General features: G+C 49.5%; 1 protein-coding gene across 3 annotated transcripts in view; it reads left to right on the forward strand.

Moving 5' to 3' along the window:
• atp2a3 (ATPase sarcoplasmic/endoplasmic reticulum Ca2+ transporting 3) overlaps positions 1-18,363 on the forward strand; it is a 68,684-nt gene that overhangs the window by 44,826 nt on the left and 5,495 nt on the right. For all 3 annotated transcript variants that reach the window (XM_029249018.1, XM_029249019.1, XM_029249020.1), the window contains 10 exons: positions 6,869-6,957; positions 9,065-9,167; positions 10,924-11,055; positions 13,654-13,770; positions 14,328-14,546; positions 14,714-15,049; positions 16,426-16,646; positions 16,984-17,186; positions 17,353-17,438; positions 17,837-17,970. In XM_029249018.1, coding sequence (XP_029104851.1) covers positions 6,869-6,957; positions 9,065-9,167; positions 10,924-11,055; positions 13,654-13,770; positions 14,328-14,546; positions 14,714-15,049; positions 16,426-16,646; positions 16,984-17,186; positions 17,353-17,438; positions 17,837-17,970 — 1,640 coding nt within the window. The remainder of the gene's footprint in view (positions 1-6,868; positions 6,958-9,064; positions 9,168-10,923; positions 11,056-13,653; positions 13,771-14,327; positions 14,547-14,713; positions 15,050-16,425; positions 16,647-16,983; positions 17,187-17,352; positions 17,439-17,836; positions 17,971-18,363) is intronic.

Consider the following 18,363-nt stretch of genomic DNA (forward strand, 5'->3'; position numbering starts at 1 on the left):
AACAATCCAGTGACTGAAAAACATGCGAAGATGTTTGGTTTTATCTTTTTACTAAGAGAGCCTGAGGTTCCCTTTGGTGAAAATGCTGTACTTGAGCTGAATAAACAGAGGGCATATAAAATTTTGGGTTGTACTATATAAACACATAAAGCGAGTGTGCTGAACAGTGGACGCTAACTAGACAAAGAGTGAACTGTGTACTCGTAGCGCGGGATGTCTGGAGCGTGAGAAAAGCATCAACCATATTTAGTTTTTATCGTGCCGTTCTTAATTATTACTGTAATGATAAATTTCCATCATTATTCTCAGTTATTGTGCTGATATGCCAATAAAGAATTTTTAACTGTATTTTAATTTTGTTATTCAGTCTAAATATGTATAAATACCCACAGAAGCAACGCTTCCTCTGTGTCTGTAGCCATTCCTAAAGTCACCTTGAGGAAAAAAAAAAAATCAGCTAAATGAATAAGGATGATAATACTGATGTGGCAAAATTTTATTGGGATTCATACGAATGCATTTTCTCTCTGCTGTACGAAACACGTACTAAACTGGAAAGGAGTTACCAGTGCGGTATGCTCTTCAAAACCATCTGTAATAATTGTGTAATCGCAGCGAGTAGCGCTGCTGTCTCACGGTGCCTGGGTGGTGCGGGAGGACGTGGGTTCGATCCCCACTCAGTCTGTGTGGAGTTTGCAGGTTCTGCCCATGTCTGCGTGGGTTTCCTCTGAGTGCTCTGGTTTCCTCCCACAGTCCAAAGACATGCTGTTCAGGTTCCCCCACAGTGTGTGAGTGATTGAGAGAGAGTGTGTGTGTTCCACTGACGTAGGGATGAATGAGCCAGTGTAAGCAGTGTATCTAGCAGTGTAAGTCACCATGGTGAATAAGGTGTGTAGGCTGGTAACGCTACATAGTATTCATTGTAAGTCGCTTCGGACCAAAGCATCTGTTAAGTGAATAAATGAATGAAATGAATAGTGGTTAGACCTCTCACCTTTGGACTTGAAGGACTCTGGTTTGAATCCCATTTCCTACTGTAGTACCTTTGATTGAGTTACTTACCATGAATTATTACAGTAAAAACTACCCAGCTGAATAAATGAAGAAACTTAAATGTACAAAAAAGTATTTATTTTTTTTTTTTTGTTTTTCAAGCTAAAATGTGTCCCTCTCTGGCTCTGGAGGGTTAAATGCTCTTACAGCAGCACATGGCCAGAGAGAGAGCGCGAGGGGAACTGGTCTCTGTTTGCCAGGCATTGGCTCCACTTCCGATAAAGGGGATGTTTAGCTCTACGGCCCCAGTTCTGTTTTTCTATCTGGCCCTATTCAGCCTGAGAAACGGAATTAGGCTGCCAAAGGACACGGGAACCAGGCAGGAGGTTTGTAAATGTTTAACTGCAGGGAGTTCCCTCGCTGGGACCTGTTTAATCTCTGAGCGTCGAGGTCTGGTGGCCGCAGGGTACAGCTCAACCCCCCCCTCCTCCTCCCCACCCCCACCGCTTGATAAATATTTGTACTCGATGCCGCCGGGCCGCAGTCCCCGGCTGCACGTGACGCGCTGGGGTTTCCCTGCCGCAGCAGTCGCGTGGTCCCTCGCTGCCATGCGGGACATGTGACTTCTGGCGGAGTTGCGCCTGACCGCTGTGTGACCGTTTGCCCCCAGGACAGTGGAAGGACCGTCGTTGGCCAGCTGCTCCCCTGCAGGAGGAAACCTGCACGTGAGGATGCCGTATTTAAATTCACATGAGGCAATATGTATTGCGGGTCGGTCCGTCTTCTCGAAACCACGTCTCACGTAATGTCATTACGCCGCGGTCCATGGTGGTCCACCTGGTGAGTCTGCGTTTGCCTGCGCTTAACCTCTCCGGCAGGTCGGAAGATGATCTCAAAGACGTGGCATCTGACATCACTTGTTTCCTCTCTTCTATTTCTCTAGTTCTATTTTCCATCCCCCCCGCTTGTAACCTCAACGCATTTGACACCCAGGTCCTGAAACGAAAAACGACGTGCGTTTGTCGGCTCGCGGAGACGGCTCAGTGATTACCGTCACCTTCCGCTTCTCCTCTTTAAAAATACGGAATCCCGGCGGCTCCGATGAAAGCCCTCCTCTGTCCTGGCGGAAGTTTCTCAACCGCTTCGGATGGAACCCCTCCCCCACTTTACATTACGCACGGGTTTTCCTCTCTTTAAAAAAAAAAAAAAGCACTGCACACTGAACACAGCATCGTGTTTTCGAAAGGGACATAAGCTGCGCTTTAGTACGCTACGAGCTTGGCGGCGGCATTCGCTTCCTTGCTGGAAAATATACTGTAATTCAATTACAGTTGCCTAAGCCGGGGGGGGGGGGGTTTGGGGCTCCTTTGTCATTGCCATAACATTACATCATGGATGAAAAAAATGGCCTGGCGGTGTTAAAACTGTTAATTTCACATAGCAGAAGCCCCCGTTTCTTTGACAACAGGGCTCTGAAGGACAGGAGTGTGTGTCGTAGTATCGAAGGGCTCTGAAAAACGAATAAATGAAAAGCACAAAGAGCAGAAAATAACATTTATTTCGATGAGGCTCTCCACCGTGCTTAGCCGGGAGTTGAAGAGACGTCCGTTTCGGTATCCATCTGCCTTTGAGCTGCCGATCCCTCGCTTAATGCCTTTCCCTTCCAGTAACGTTCATCACGTTATTTATTTACTTAGCAGACACCTTCGCAGAGGTGGTCCCGGCGCTGTCTGCCTGAATACTTCTTCGGGTTTGCAGTGGACACCTTCCAGGCGAAGATCCTTTCTCAAGTGCTCGTCTGCCCTGCTGTAGAAATTCAACAAGTCATCTAATGATTTTTTCCAAAACGTGTAGCACACGTGGCCTGGTGCTCTTTGTGCTGTTTTGTGTTGTTGGAACTGATCCTTTTCAGACGATTCCAGGTCCTTTGGAGTCTCAATAATGAGGCAAAAGTAAGTTTAAAAAGCAGTTTGTTATAGATATGTAGAATCTCATAAGATGTCATCCGTCTGCAGCTCTTACATACCTCCGGTCTCCCTTATCGGTTTTTACCCTCCCAAGCAGAGGAGCTTGGTATTGCAGAAATTTCCACTGCAGACATGGAAAGGGAAGACATACAAATAAGATAGAATGGAGTACATTTACATTTATTTATATAGCAGATGCTTTTCTCCAAAGTGACTTACAATGGATACTATGTAGTGTTATGAGCCCACACACCTTATTCACCATGGTAACTTACACTGCTAGATGCACTACTTACACTGGGTCACTCATCATACATCAGTGGAACACACACACACTCTCTCTGTCACTCACACACTATGGGGGAACCTAAACAGCATGCCTTTGGACTGTGGGAGGAAACCAGATCATTTGTTGGGTTGGGCTTAGAGCCCAGTGGAACCACCTGATGGGAAGGACTTCTGCTCTCAAGGTCGGAGCACTCCCAGCAGGATCAGCCCCAGCGGCAGCTAGTATAGATAAATACTATTATCGCTGCCTTCCCAGAGCCGCTTCCGACCTTATTGCGAGGATGGAGCAGAAGGACTTGGAAGAGGATTGCGCGAGCTGCATCCCACAGGGACCGGAATCTGCCATCCCTCAGCCTCAAAACCTAAACGGCATACCGCACATAAATAGAGGGCGTAGCCACGCTGTCGTTCAAGATACGAACACGTGCAGGCAGCAATACGCTGCACAGCTGGAGAACTAGCTCATTAAGCAGTTACAGTATACAAGGGCAGGTCACAATAGCCTGATGCGGTCCTCTTCGGTTGTGTGTTGCGTGCTTTGTGTTCGGGAGACGGTGATGTGGTAGCTGAGGCGGTCAATGGCTAATGAATACTAGTAATCAGGAGCCTGGATACCTACGTTACTTTTCCACCAGTATTTTGTACCAGGCATATCCACGCCGGACCCCTGTCCCTCTCTAGAACACCATGAAGGGGTGGGCAGCATTGGTACTTGGACCCCCAGAGGTTTATTTTTCTCCCGTTCTTTGCAGTGGGGAATTTTGTTTTCCTCTCCTCAGCTGCCAGCTGGTTTATCAAAACAGCTGCAGTTCAGTACTTTGTTCAGTGCTTTATGTCAGCTTGGTGAGGGGGAAAAAAGAGCTCAGGAAAAATAAATTTAAATGGAAAAAAATGAATGTTAGGAGACCCAGATTGGGGTGGGTTCAAGCAAATGGTACGATGGCCAACCAGCCAGGTTCAGGTCCTCCGATGCAAGCCGAGATAATTATGGATAATTATCTGGACCGTTATTGAAGATAGAAGATATTTGTGTGTATATATCTACATGTATATACAGTATGTGTCAACACCTTTACCCGAATTCAGTAGCAGTGCTAGAGACACTGCTCCGCCGTTGTGTGCTATTGAGTTGAATCTTTGCCTATAAGGTGATGCTTTCCGCCCCAATGATGGATCATCATCTCTGTCCATAGCACAAAATATTTCTCGCTTGGTCCTTCACATCTTTCATCCGCTGCTCAAACTGGTGGCTGCCGTCCTTAATGGCCTGCTTTACCTCCAAATGGCCCCGCTTGGTGCGGTCTGAAGAGCCGTACTAGACCGACGAGCCTTGGTCTGAAATTCAATCTGCGCCGATCGAAGCGATGAGAGCACTCAGGCGAACCACTTTGTCCTTCTTCAGCACCTCTGTCTCCCGAGCCTTGGCCCCACCCACACCGCTATTGCTACCGCGGCCAATAAGCTGGTAGATGTGCTAGATGGAGCTTCCCCGGGTGATTTCTCGTTTTTCTGGCTGGGCTTCCGCTCCGTATGGGAAATTGTGACGGGAATAGCGCGGGGCGGGGCGAGTCCGTCCACATGGGTCTTGAGATCTTTGCAACCCTCGTTCCTGAAGATAGGTCTCCATTATACAGCCGTTCGGGGTGTTGGGTGTCGACGTGCGCGAGAAATGGTAGTCTGGGGTGGCGCGGTGGATCAGCGGGTAGCATTAGTGCCTCGCAATACCTTCGCTGTGAGCCTGGAGCCGAGTTTGAATCGAGCTTTGAATCCGTGTGGAGTTTGCATGTTCTCTCTGTGTTTACATGGGTTTCCTCCCATAATCCAAAGGCATAGAGAGCGCGCGAGTGAATGAGTGAGCAAGCGTCACACTGCTCTGATTTTTAGACGGGTGAATGACGGTTGACAGTTTAACGCAGAGCATCTCCCACGCTTGGCGAATTCAGGGAAAGGGGTCGACCAAATGTTGGTTGATGTTTGTTATACATCGCTTCGTAAAAAAGCGTCTGCTAAATGAATAAATGCAAAAGTGTAAATGAGTTTTTTGGTAACCCTACCCCTTTCCCTCATCTCGCTTTCTCTGTGTGTGTGTGTGTGTGTGTGTGTGTGTGTGTGTGTGTGTGTGTGTGTGTGTGTGTGTGTGTGTGTGTGTGTGTGTCCATCTCTCTCTCGCACACACCCATATCATCCAGAAGCTGGAGCAAACAAGCTGGGTATTTAGTGCATAATGAAAGGCTTTTTTGATGCCCTTCTCTAGGCAAGCCCTGCATGCAGGAGGGGGTTTATGCTGGGTCAGTAAAACCAAGGAACTCCCTGATGTTTACTGGAAAAAGGCGGAAAAATGATCAATGACGTCAGTTGGCCTTGGCAAGATGGGAATTCCCTTTGTTGGGCTGAGCCGAGCGAACCCCAGCGACAGTGTGGCTTTTCTTCTCTCTCTCTCTCTCTCTCTCTCTCTCCCCCTCCCCTCCCCCTTCCTTTTTCCGTTTTCCTTTTCAATGTCATCGGGCCTCTTTGTACTCCGCGCTCATTTGTTTTGTCTTGCTCTGTCCGCGAGCCCATTTATTTGTGTTTGAGCCTTGCGAGGCTGCGAATGCCATTTACAGCTTTACCGGGTTTGCGGTATTTGGGGCGAACACTCATTGTACCGCTTTACACTGCCATTTTACCCACGGGACAACATACCGCTTTGCAAAAGAATATGGTTTGGCTGCACTAAATTTAACTGTAGTTATATTGTCTTAAGTGCTGTTATTAAATTAATTTCTAATTGTCTGCCAACTGTAAAGCTGCAAAATCAAAAGTTGCATTCTGGCATGATACTTGAAAGCTGCTCACTAACTTTATTATTTCAAATGTTATTTGAGTGTCGGACGGCATGGTGGTGCGAAACAATGTGGCTTAAATCCCCACTCAGTCTTTTGGAGTTCGCATGTGTTCACTGTGTCTGTGTGGGTTTCCTCCGGGTGCTCTGGTTTCCTCCCACAGTCCAAGGACGTGCTGTTTGGGTGGATTGATGACGGTTATTAGCCCATAGTGTGTGTATGGCTTTCCTGGGATGGATTGCTGTCCCATCCAGGGTGTACCCCTCCAGTCTTACACCCAGTACTTCCCAATACTTACTTAATATATGGATGAGTGACCAGTGTAAGCAGTGTATCTAGCAGTGTAAGTCACCGCGGTGAATAAGGTGTGTGGGCTGATAACACTACATAGAGTTCATTGGAAGTTGCTTTGGAGAAAAGCGTCTGCTAAATAAATGTAAAAAAGTAACTTCCAGGATAAGCTCCGGATCACCGCGACCCTGATCAGGACAGGCAGTTATTGAAATTGCACGGATGGATGGATTATTTTACTGCTATTTTGTCTGTGTTATATACCATAATCACACTCTGCTATACTGTATAATTATTACATGTAATATACTATGTCAAAATGGCATACAATAACCGCAAAACTTACCAGAGGCTGCCTCTACTAAAAGAAGAGTAAAAGTTGTTGAAGCATCATTAATCATTCTTGTGAGATCCCTGTCCAGTGGTGAGGCTGTGACCGGTCAGGTTGACGTTGGGCGCAGTTCCGCTCCGCTGGGTTTCTCACCTGGTTCCTTTTTCCGTCTCTAGATGTTTGTGGTGGACAAGGTGGAGGACTCCAGCTGCTCGCTGCTCGAATTCGCCATCACCGGGTCCACTTACGCACCGGAAGGCCAAGTGTGAGTACCTCCAGTGCCCGTCCCGGCTGAGCTCTGCCTCCTGACCGTGCTTCTCCCCCCCCCGGGCCCCACCCATCCCTGACCGCACACACAAAAACAAGCACGCCATGCAACCCCATCTCCCCGCGCACATACACCCAAAACAACCACCCCACCCCAAGGCAGGTAATTTATCAAGTTTGTAGTGTTTTATTCTGTTTCTCAAAGACGTAAACACGGCTTCCTAAAAACCTGCTTTAGTGGGTTTTCGTTCTCGTTAATATGTACAGATGTAATACGGCACCGCTGTGCGAACCCAGTAAGGATGGTCATTATTGCAGTATAAAATATTAAAATGAACTTATCTAAATATTAAACATAAAAGAAAGTCGATAGCAGTGATTTACACACCTTATTTTGTTTAATAAAATACAACTTGAGGTTCGTGCGTTTTTGCGCCTGCACCGGTACCGTGTTTCTACCACGGACACGGTGTCCTCTGAAGCGACATACGGAACCGGTCATCACACACCTGTTATGTCCCGTGAGAAACGCTGATTCTCGTTCAATAACCGTTTCGTGGTAAAACTGCGGTACACAGGGGGTTCACATACTTTCAGGCAGCACTGCGCATTATTACTAGGCCTGGCCCGCACTTTAATTGCAAATAAATTTTGGCCCTTTTGCAAGCTGTGTGTTCAATATAGGCACCTTTTCCCAAGGTCACTACAGCAGTTGTGAGGTTATTAGACCTCCTCCTTAACTATTACTTTACCTGCTCCTTATTATAATTAAAAGCAGTAAAATATGCAGAGCTTTTCACAGGGAAACCACATATATTGCACATTTTTATGCAGTATTGCACTCCTTCCCTCTTTTCCCAAAAGCTGAGTGTTCGTAGCTCCCGGGCAAGTGGGGATCGTGAAGTAATTTGAGAGGACAACGTCTCTAATGTTCCTAAATTTGGCAGTTTGTTTTTTTATTAGTTTTCACGGCGGCCCGGAAGCCATGCAGCAGAAGCTATTTATGCGTGCGGCATTAGACGACTTTTTCCTGCACTTGTAGGTTATTACGGCCGCGGTAGTTTGCGGAGAAAATAAAATTAAGCCGTTTTTAAAAAGATATTTGAGGGCGTTAAGTGCTGACAAGAACCCCTGCGGCAAGAATCGGCTTCTCTCCTACGGTGACACCAACGCTTTATTTTTAACTCTGCGTTTTTTTTTTTTCCCTTTTTTTTTTTTTTTATGTTTTTTGTTTCCTCATATCGCAACGGAGCAAAAAATGTGAACCGTGGAACGAGAGGTCAACGTTGAGCCTTTTTCGTCCTCGTCCTTTTTTTTCCTGCCTTTAAATGTTCGTTAGTAGTTCGCAGCAAAAAATGCTCCCAGCAGGGCAACCACCGACACCAGTACGTTCACACGCATCCAGCGCGAGATCTGCTTGTTGGAACCGACTGTGTGTTTCCCAGGATTTACGTTTATCGAAATGCATGATTTAACGCATCAGCAGATTCCATTTAAAGGGGGGCACGGTGGCGCAGGGGGTTTGGCCTGTGCCCGCTCTCCGGTGGGTGTGGGGTTCGAGTCCCGCTTGGGGTGCCTTGCAATGGACTGGCGTCCCGTCCTGGGTGTGTCCCCTCCCCCTCCGGCCTTGCGCCCTGTGTTGCCGGGTTAGGCTCTGGTTTGCTGCGACCCCGCTTGAGACGAGCAGCCCCAGCCTCTGTGTGTGTGTGTGTATTCCATTTATCTATGTCTTCCTTGATCCTTCAAATGCAAATTGACTGTCTTATATGTAGTTTCACACCATAGTTACTGAAACTTGCTTTTGCCTTCTTTGCTGCATAACCAATGGTTTTTTTTTTTTGTACACTTGAAATCTTTCTAGATATTTTGCTGAAAATGCTCAGACAGCGCGACTTTGTTAACGCTACTACATGAGAGACCCTCCTGGGACATGAACCGGCAACCTGCTGGTCTCCAGCCCTTGTCCTTCCACCGGGTGTTATCGTACAGTACAGTTTGCGCGATGCCCCGTTTTCGTTGCTGCTGTTCCGATGAAGAATGAGCCGCGGCGTCCGGGCCGTCTCTGTCCTTGAGTGACCTTGTCCGTGTCCCCTCGCTCGGCGCAGGCTGCTGAGAGACTGTCCCGTGGACTGCGGGGACTACGATGTCCTCGTGGAACTGGCCACCGTGTGCGCCATGTGCAACGACTCCTCCTTGGACTACAATGAGGTGAGCGATGTGGCTAGCTCGGTGTGTGTGTGTGTGTGTGTGTGTGTGTGTGTGTGTGTGTGTGTGTGTGTGTGTGTGTGTGTGTGCGCGGGCGCCCGCATATAACTATATAGATGCATGCACAGATATGTATATTTTCCCCGCATGGGTCAGTGATTTACAAGTGTTGAGTTGTGAAATTTCTTACACTAATTACCCTTTTATACAGCAGGGTAATTTTTTACTGTATCACTTCAGGGTAAGTACCTTGATCATGGGCGTTGCAGCAGGGGGGGAGATCCCCTGTCCTCCGAGCCCGAAGGCGGCAGCTCTAACTGGCACGCCACCTGCCGCCCTGCTTTAGCGAGCTACCTTTTCTTAAAGATGGTAACAGTAGTAAAAACTGATGGTTTCTTGTGAAGTGATCGTCGGCGTGAGCGACGGGACCGTACCGCGTCGTACCTCGAGGCTTTCGTCTGAAACGTTCCTTCTCCCGTCGCTCCTCCTGCCTTGCGGGGATCCTCTTTTTTGTCCCCTTTCATCAGCGTTTCGGCTGCGTTCTGCAGTTTTCCCACCGCGTTCCCCCGGGGCGTGTCCCCATTTCGTCACAGACACACACTTCCACCTGCAGCTGGCGCGATCAGCCTGCCTCCTTCGCACAGGGAGTCGCTTCTCGTCGGACGCGCCGTCCGTCATCCCCGCCACAAACGTGGCCGAGCGTCTCTTCGGGCGAAGAGTCGAACGCCTGGCTGCGGGTTCGACAAAAATGTACTAAAAGGGCGACGCCTGACGGTGTGTAACGCGAGTTCTTCTGCAGCAGGTGGCGTAGCGGTTACAGCCGTCACCTTCCACTCCAAAGACTTAGCTTCCAATCCCACCTCCTGCTGCGGTAGCCTTGATCAAGGTACTTACCTTAAAGCGATATAGTAAAATGTACCTAGCTGTATAAATGGGTAAACGAGCGTAAGAATATTTGGAGAACGGAATCAGCGGAATAAATAAATGTAAATGGAGCATCTTTGTGGAAATCAGAGCTGTTTACTTGCAGAACGGAGGAGCGGAACATCTCTCTCTCTCTCTCTCTCTCTCTCTCTCTCTCTCTCTCTCTCTCTCTCTCTCTCTCTCTCTCTCTCTCTCTCTCTCTCACAGAGGCAGTGACCAAGCCTTGTTTTATGGCATGGTTGGGTAATTTTTTTTTTTTTCCTTGTTTATCCCAGCGCTGTTCCAGGTTCGGTTGCTTTCTGCCTTGTTTCTGTTAATGTTATGGTAACCGCGTCACTTTTGTATGAGAGCGTGAGAAATGGATGCTGGATACTCGGCATGACGCAGCTGCAGATTTTGTCTGCGTGTCTGCAGCGTGATGGCAGCGCGGCGCTGTGTTGTACGTAATCCACCGACTTCTTTCCTGCAAAGTGGACAGCGCGTTGGCAAAACTGTTTAAGTAAGAGCCTGCAAGCTTAATTTGGTCTTTTCCTCCTTCCGGTGTTATTTTTCAACGAATGTGGAATCACGCACACATGCGGAGCTGCAGCCTAACCCAGAATTGCGCATGGAATAAATGTATGGATAGGACCAGGGCACCTGGTAGCATAATGGTTAGAGCTGCTGCCATTGGACCCAAAGGTTGCAGGTTTGATTCCCACCTCCAGTTGTAGTACCCTTGAGTAAGGTACTTACCCTAAATTACTCCAGTAAAATTACCCAGCTGTATAATAAGGGAAAAAATTTCAAGTTGCTTCGGAGAAAAGTTTCAGAAGCATCTGCACCTGTTTTGCAGGCCAAGGGCGTTTACGAGAAGGTGGGCGAAGCGACAGAGACGGCGCTCACCACCCTGGTGGAGAAGATGAACGTGTTCAAGTCGGACCTCTCGAAGATGAGCAAGGTGGAGCGGGCGGGAGCGTGCAACGCGGTAAGAGCCCAGGAGGGAGGGAGGGGGCTCGAACAGCCAGATGTTGGGATGCGAACCCATGTGCTGAGACACTATACTGCCTGTTGTCCCAGATGGGACATGGGTGAGGCCTTCTCCAGAGGACCTTGACACCGAAGAGGGTCTGTGCCTGAACATGGACCTGGAAGTTACTTCCATTTTCACTCGTAGACACATCTCCTCGATTCGGCTGTTTGTTGTGTTACGTAATCCAGGCAGGGAAGCCGGTAGCGTAGCGGTTCGAACTGTTCTTTGAACACAAAGGTCACAGGTTCGGGTCCCACCTCCGGCTGTAGTACCGTTGAGCAAGGTTCTTATCCTGAATTGCTCCAGTAAAATGACCCAGCTGTGTAAATCGGTAGCTTAACATTGTGATTGACTTTGGAGAAAAGTGTAGGATAATTGGAAAAAAAATGTTAATGTAGTGATTGTTCAGGAACGGTCTCCTTTCGAAATGTATTCACTTACCTTTGCTGTACTTCTGTACTTGTTTCTCCTGGTCCTTATGCATCTTTCGACGCACCCATTCTTGCTTCCAGAGGCTTAAGACGCAACATGAAAGGTTTTGATCCCAAATTTGGGAAACCGGTCGTAGAGTTTGGGCGGAGTAGCGTTGCCCCATTCACAGCACCGGGGTGGTGCAAGAGGACGTGGGTTCGATCCCTGCTCAGTCTGTGTGGAGTTTGCCTGTTCTCCCTGTGTCTGTGTGTGCTCTGGTTTCCTCCCACAGTCCAGAGATGTGCAGTTCAGGTGCATTGGTGACACTAAATTGCCTGGTGTGTGTGTGTGTGTGTGTGTGTGTGTGTGTGTGTGTGTGTGTGTGTGTGTGTGTGTGTGCGCGCGCGCGCGGGCACGTGTGTGGCTACCCTGCGATGGACTGGCGACCTGTCCAGGGTGTAATCCCCCACAGCCTTGCGCCCAGTGCTTCTGGGATAGGCTCCGGATCACCGTGACCCTGCTCAGGACAAGCAGTTCTTGAAATGGAATGAACTGATGGATGGGTCTCGGTTTCCCACAGAACCTTCTGGAAGAAAATGGGAATCCTTATCCGGCTAATTATCACTAAAAGCCCTGGGGGGACACGGGCCCTTGGGAGCGAAATATAATATTTAGACAAGTACAAGTTTATGGAGGTATTATCCAAACAGTGCGGTGTGCGTCTGGCTCTCGGCACTGGAAAGGGAGGTTCTCTCCGCGAAACGCTGAGCTGCGAAATCGTTCGCCGCGCGGGCCTCGGATGGCATTCGACTTCTTCCTCGGAGACCCCGGAGACTTTCCGACCGGTGACGAGGTGGCGAGACGTTGGGCTTAATGCGGTCGCGCCCGTCTTATCGGGACATCTGTCAAGGGCCTTTTGTGCCGCCTTGCATCAGCGGTTAGCGCCAGACGTGCCCGGTTTCTCGATGAGGGGAGGCAGCGGTGCTCGCCGGGAGGACCTTGCGGCACGTGCCGCTCGAGGTGGCGGTTGCAGCTGTTCTGGTAGAGACACCTAGTGGCAGAACGGCAACGTGGCCGCAAGCGTCATCGTAGGCGGCCGACAGACGTGCGCGGTAGTCGGCTGCAATCTGAATGGTGAAGAGAAGCCATACGGATGTGCAGGGAGAGCCAGCAGGTGGCGCAGTGGTTAGAGCTGCCGCCTTGCGCTCGACGGACCCGGGTTCAAATCCCACCTCCTGCTGTCGTACGCTTGAGCGAGGTACTTACTCTGAATTGCTCCAGTAAAGATAACTCCGCTGCATGAATGGGTAAATCAGTGTACAGTTGATTATCAATGTGAATTGCCTTTGAGAAGGAGCCACAAAATCATTAATAAGAAATATATACATTTTTCTCTTGCTTTTTTTTTTTTTTTTTTTTTGCTCTTTCATGACCCATTTGCAGTGGAGGGCGCGCGCGCGCGCACACACACACACACACACACTTTTATAGCCTGATATTGTAATAGTCACTTTGGAGGAAAGCATCAGCTACTAAATAAATGTAAATCGAAATCTTACGCACACGTGACGAGACGTGTTGACGTGAGGCTCAAGAATCCCGGCCACGGGCCTCAGCCCTCGTTCGGTTTTCCCTTTTCGGTGAAATCCAGAATTGGGAAACCGCAGCTCTGGAACTTGAAGTGCTCAAGTTGCGCGGTGTCCGGGGGGACTTTTCGGGAACGGCGTTACTTTTGCTCTCCTTAATGCTGTTATATGTTCAGCGTGCTCATTTTGTCACGTACCGCAGTCTCTATAGTTAGTTTAATTTACATAAAAATTTCCAATGGGGGGCAGCAAGTGCGTACACAGGCAGCGCAGTGAACTGGTGGCGACGTAATTAATTGAAAGCGCTCAGCGGACCGTCCTGCACGGTTGAGGAGGAACAGACGGGCGGGGGGGGCTCGTGTGACACCTGACTGGCCGCCGCCCCCTTTCATCCAGACAGGCGGCCGTCGGGGAGATTAGCGCTCCGACTCTGAGCGCGCCAGCCACCTGGACACGACAGGTGTCCGCAAACCTACCCGGAAACGCTCGACCGCGTCGCACGGCCTAGCCACGCCCACTGATGGTCTCCCCCTCTCCCTCTCCCATGCTCATCCAGGTCATCAAGAAACTGATGAAGAAGGAGTTCACCCTGGAGTTCTCCCGCGACCGCAAGTCCATGTCCGTGTATTGCACCACAGCCAAGGATGCCTCCGTAAGCAAGATGTTCGTCAAGGTACGAGCCGGAGCTGGGGGAACGCCCGCCCCCGCCCCCCCCCCCCCGTCCTTGCTGTCACATTGCATCACATCACCGTCTCCTTCATCTCTGCTGAGACTTGCAGCCATTGCGTGTCGGCATTCGTTTCCCTCGCAGGTCATTTACGTTTGAAAATCAAACTCTGTGTTTTCACGCCTTTATGATTTGTGGCTTCTGCTGCAACTTTGCCACATACAGTAGAAGTGGCAGCTGACAGGTGTGTATAGAAGGGGTACTGACTCTATTAGTGTGTGATCTGATTGCATGTACAGCCGAAACTGGGGGCAGCAGGTGGCGCAGCGATTAGAGCTGCCACCGTGCACTCCACAGACCCGGGTTCAAAGCCCACATCCAGAAATGACCCCAGTTGTGTCAATGGATAAATCACTGCAAGTCACTTTTGAGAAAAGCATCAGAAAAATACATACCTGCAACGAATCAAATAGATTTTTTTCCCGAAACAAATTTTCAGCCCTGTGTAACAGTCGCGCCACCCTCTACTTCGCCTCCTCACTCTGGCTCTGTGTCCCATGCAGGGCGCCCCTGAGAGTGTGATGGAGCGCTGCCAGTACCTGCGGGTGGGCGCCAGCAAGGTGGCTCTGACCCCATCCCTTCGGGAGCAGCTCATGAGCAAGATCAAGGAGTGGGGCACGGGCAGAGACACGCTGCGCTGCCTGGCGCTGGCCACGCGCGACTCCCCACCCCGCAAGGAAGACATGAAGCTGGAGGACACGGCTCAGTTCGCAAATTATGAGGTCAGAGAGCTGCGGTCAGAATAAAACAAACATACATTTTAAACTAATCCAATGATTTAAATTAATAAATAAATAAAATCCTCTACTGAAGATGGTAGATCGACCTGAGTGTGTTTGATGCGAGTTATTTTTATGCGCCGCTCCCTTTGCTGCCTCAACCCCCTCAGACCAGCCTGACCTTTGTGGGCTGCGTGGGCATGCTGGACCCCCCCAGAAAGGAGGTGATTGGTTCCATCAAGCTGTGCGGCGAGGCGGGCATCCGGGTCATCATGATCACGGGTGACAACAAGGGCACCGCCGTGGCCATCTGCCGCCGCATCGGTATCTTCAGCGAGGATGAGGACGTGGACGGGAAGGCGTACACTGGCCGCGAGTTCGACGACCTGTCCCCGGAGGCGCAGCGGGAGGCGGTCAAGCGTGCCCGCTGCTTCGCCCGCGTGGAGCCCGCCCACAAGTCCAAGATTGTGGGCTACTTGCAGTCCTTCGACGAGATCACAGCCATGGTGCGTATGGAGACAGCCTGTGGTGTGAGTGGGGGTTGGGGGTTGGAGGGTAGCCTCAAACTGGACACACTGAAGGAGAATAGTAGCGTGGTGGTTCGAGCTGCTGCCTTTGGACCCGAAAGGTCACAGGTTTGAGTCCCACCTCCAGCTGTAGTACCCTTGAGCAAGGTACCTACTCTAAATTGCTCCAGTAAAATTACCCAGCTGTATAAATGGGTAAATAATTGTAAGTAGCTGAACGCTGTAAGTCACTTTGGAGAAAAGTGCCGGCTGAATGAATTAAGCTAGATGAATAAAGGCAAATGTAGTACACCGATACCGGTAGATGTGGAGCCTTTTAAATGAACTTCTCAAAACCTTTCAGAACAACGCAACGTTGCGCAATCCCAAACTTTCTCCAGCAGGCGCATGCCCGCGCACGTTAAATAGCGAGCTTTGGTGCCTGGCTTGGCGTTTCGACGCGCGCCTCGGCTCCAGAGCTTCGGTGAAATGACGCGCTCCTCAACGCGAGTACGGTTTGCGGCTCCAAAGAAGCTCCCGTGAACCCCACACTTCTGTTCACGACCGGTGGACGCACGGTATTGAGGGCAAGGGATCTCTGCAGACCCATGGCTGTTACTCAAGGGTCCTTTGTCACCTCCCTGAGGATTATGATGTGCCCTTCCAGCGATCTTTGTGGGATGCCCACTCTTGGGGACGGTAGCAACCTCCTGCCTGCGGGCTGGAGAAGGCGGCCCGGGACTTTAGACGTGCTTTCACATGCGCCTCTTCCGTCATTGTGAGCTTCGGCGAATCATCTTCAGAGGTCTTCCGAAATTCAATTTGATCAGGCTGTGCTGTACTTGAGCAGAGCAAATAACCACAGCTGTGGGGTTATTTTTTTAGGGCAGGCCGCCTCCAACCCACACATGAATGTCACCTCATTGACTGCAAAACCTGATTCCAGTTACTCTTTATTGTAGAGGTTTGCATACTTTTTTTTCCCTCCCCCCATCCTGGACCCTGAATGTTTTGAGCAACATGATCAACAAAGCTGTGATAATGTACAGACTGTTATTATAGTGAAGGTCACATCACACTGTTTTTAGGAGTAATTCACGCAGGAATCCAGATTATAAAGAGTTTACCAACCCCTTCACAACCCAGCGTGTCAATTTCTCTTAAACTGAGCTGTATTTTCCCAAGGGGGGTGTGTACATATATATATACATATATATGTATGTGTGTATGTGTGTGTGTGTATGTGTGTGTGTATATATAATATTTAAAAAATACAGACACACACACGGTTCTGCTGCCCATATTTTTCTCTGCGAAGAGGGTTCAAAAGCACAGAATGCATTTTGGAGGTCAAATGCATGATGTTGATCTTCCAGACGGGGGATGGTGTGAACGATGCCCCCGCCCTGAAGAAGGCTGAGATTGGAATCGCCATGGGCTCAGGCACCGCCGTCGCCAAGTCCGCCTCCGAGATGGTGCTGTCGGATGACAACTTCTCCACCATCGTGGCGGCCGTGGAGGAGGGCCGGGCCATCTACAACAACATGAAGCAGTTCATCCGCTACCTCATCTCCTCCAACGTGGGTGAGGTTGTCTGGTGAGCACGAGCAGCGCGGGCTGATGGCTTCTCCGCTCCAGGCGAAAGAAGCGCTGACCTTCCACCCAGCTTTGAAGGACAAAATTTGCCTAACGTGAATTCTGTTCTTGTCCTGGTGCCGGCGTTGCTTCCGTCGCTGAAAACGCAGACAGCAGCCTTGAAATGATTTCTTTATCTTGAAATTTCAACTCCTGTGGCAATATGTGTAGATATTCGTCAGTATCCGTTGCGGACGGCGAGAAGATATACAGCCGGACCCTTACAGGTCGGCTCTTGAGTAAAATTGCGAAAGCGGCACGTTTAACAGGCTGCGTTCCTCTGTGTGACGCTTCCGCAGCATCTTTCTGACAGCCATCCTCGGGCTGCCCGAGGCCCTCATCCCCGTGCAGCTGCTCTGGGTGAACCTGGTGACGGATGGCCTTCCAGCCACCGCCCTGGGTTTCAATCCCCCTGACCTGGACATCATGAACAAGCCTCCGCGCAACCCCAAGGAGCCCCTCATCTCCGGGTGGCTCTTTTTCAGATACCTGGCCATCGGAGGTAAGCTGAGAGCGAGCCCGTTGCTCCGGGAAGCGGTGCAGCCAAACTTAAGATGAACGCGTGTGAGGGGTCAGAAGGGTGGCCGTCTTGATGAGAGGCAGTGCCAAGAAGGGCGGCGAAACCTCACGGCAGACGTACTTCAGCCTATTTCTTGCTGCTTCTGCAGGGTATGTGGGCTTGGGCACCGTTGGAGCAGCCACCTGGTGGTACCTGTTTGATGAGGAAGGACCTCAAGTTACCTTCTACCAGCTGGTAAAAAAACAAAGTGCATCATAGACCGTTGACAGTTGCTATCGCGCATCGTCGTGCGAGCGGATTAACGGGCGCACGTCTGTCCTTGCAATCGGCTGGTTGTTCTAATGCATCGCAATTGTGGATTTTTGTTTTTTTTAAATAAAAAAAAAAAAAAAAAAAAAACTTTTTCGTACAATGGTAATCTTGTTAGTCAATGAAATATCTTAACAAAACACAGCATAATATGGGAAAAATAAGAACACAACAGACATACCATGGTAGAGGATGGTGCACCATCTACGACACATCCTTAAGTATATAATAAAATATTTGTATTATTGAAAGTTTTATGCAAATGAATCAGTTCAGATATAAACTGATTTTTTTTTCTCCCTTTTTTGGTCTTGTCCCCGCAGAGACACTTCATGCAGTGCACTGACCAAAACCCCATGTTCTCTGGCATCAAATGCGAGATATTCGAGTCGCGCTACCCGACCACCATGGCGCTCTCTGTGCTGGTTACTATAGAGATGTTCAACGCACTCAACAGGTTAGTGTGAGATCGGTGACGAGCCGATGGGCGACTTTACCAAATTCAGAACGGCCCACGGAATCAATAGATAAAACGCGTATTTCCTGTGCAACGTGCAGCTTTTCAAAAACGATCATTTGTTCTAAAGAGTTACTTTACACAGTTTTTTTTCCTTGTGTAATCAGACATAAGCTTCTTACGTGATCCAACGTCGGTGTGTCATTTCTTTTGTGTTCGGGTTTGTGAACGTGTCGCCGAGTGCTGTCGATGCGCACCGGGCTGTGCGTTCAGGTTTGCAGATTAAAGGGAAATTGCATGATGGTGCTGAATCGAGCTCCCGGAGAAGAGCCCTTCCTTCAGTGTATATACAGTATGTGCTTCACAGCTGATGGGGATACTGCTTGAAGGGGA

This window comes from Scleropages formosus, chromosome 25, assembly GCF_900964775.1.
Source record: "Scleropages formosus chromosome 25, fSclFor1.1, whole genome shotgun sequence".
NCBI lineage: Eukaryota > Metazoa > Chordata > Actinopteri > Osteoglossiformes > Osteoglossidae > Scleropages > Scleropages formosus.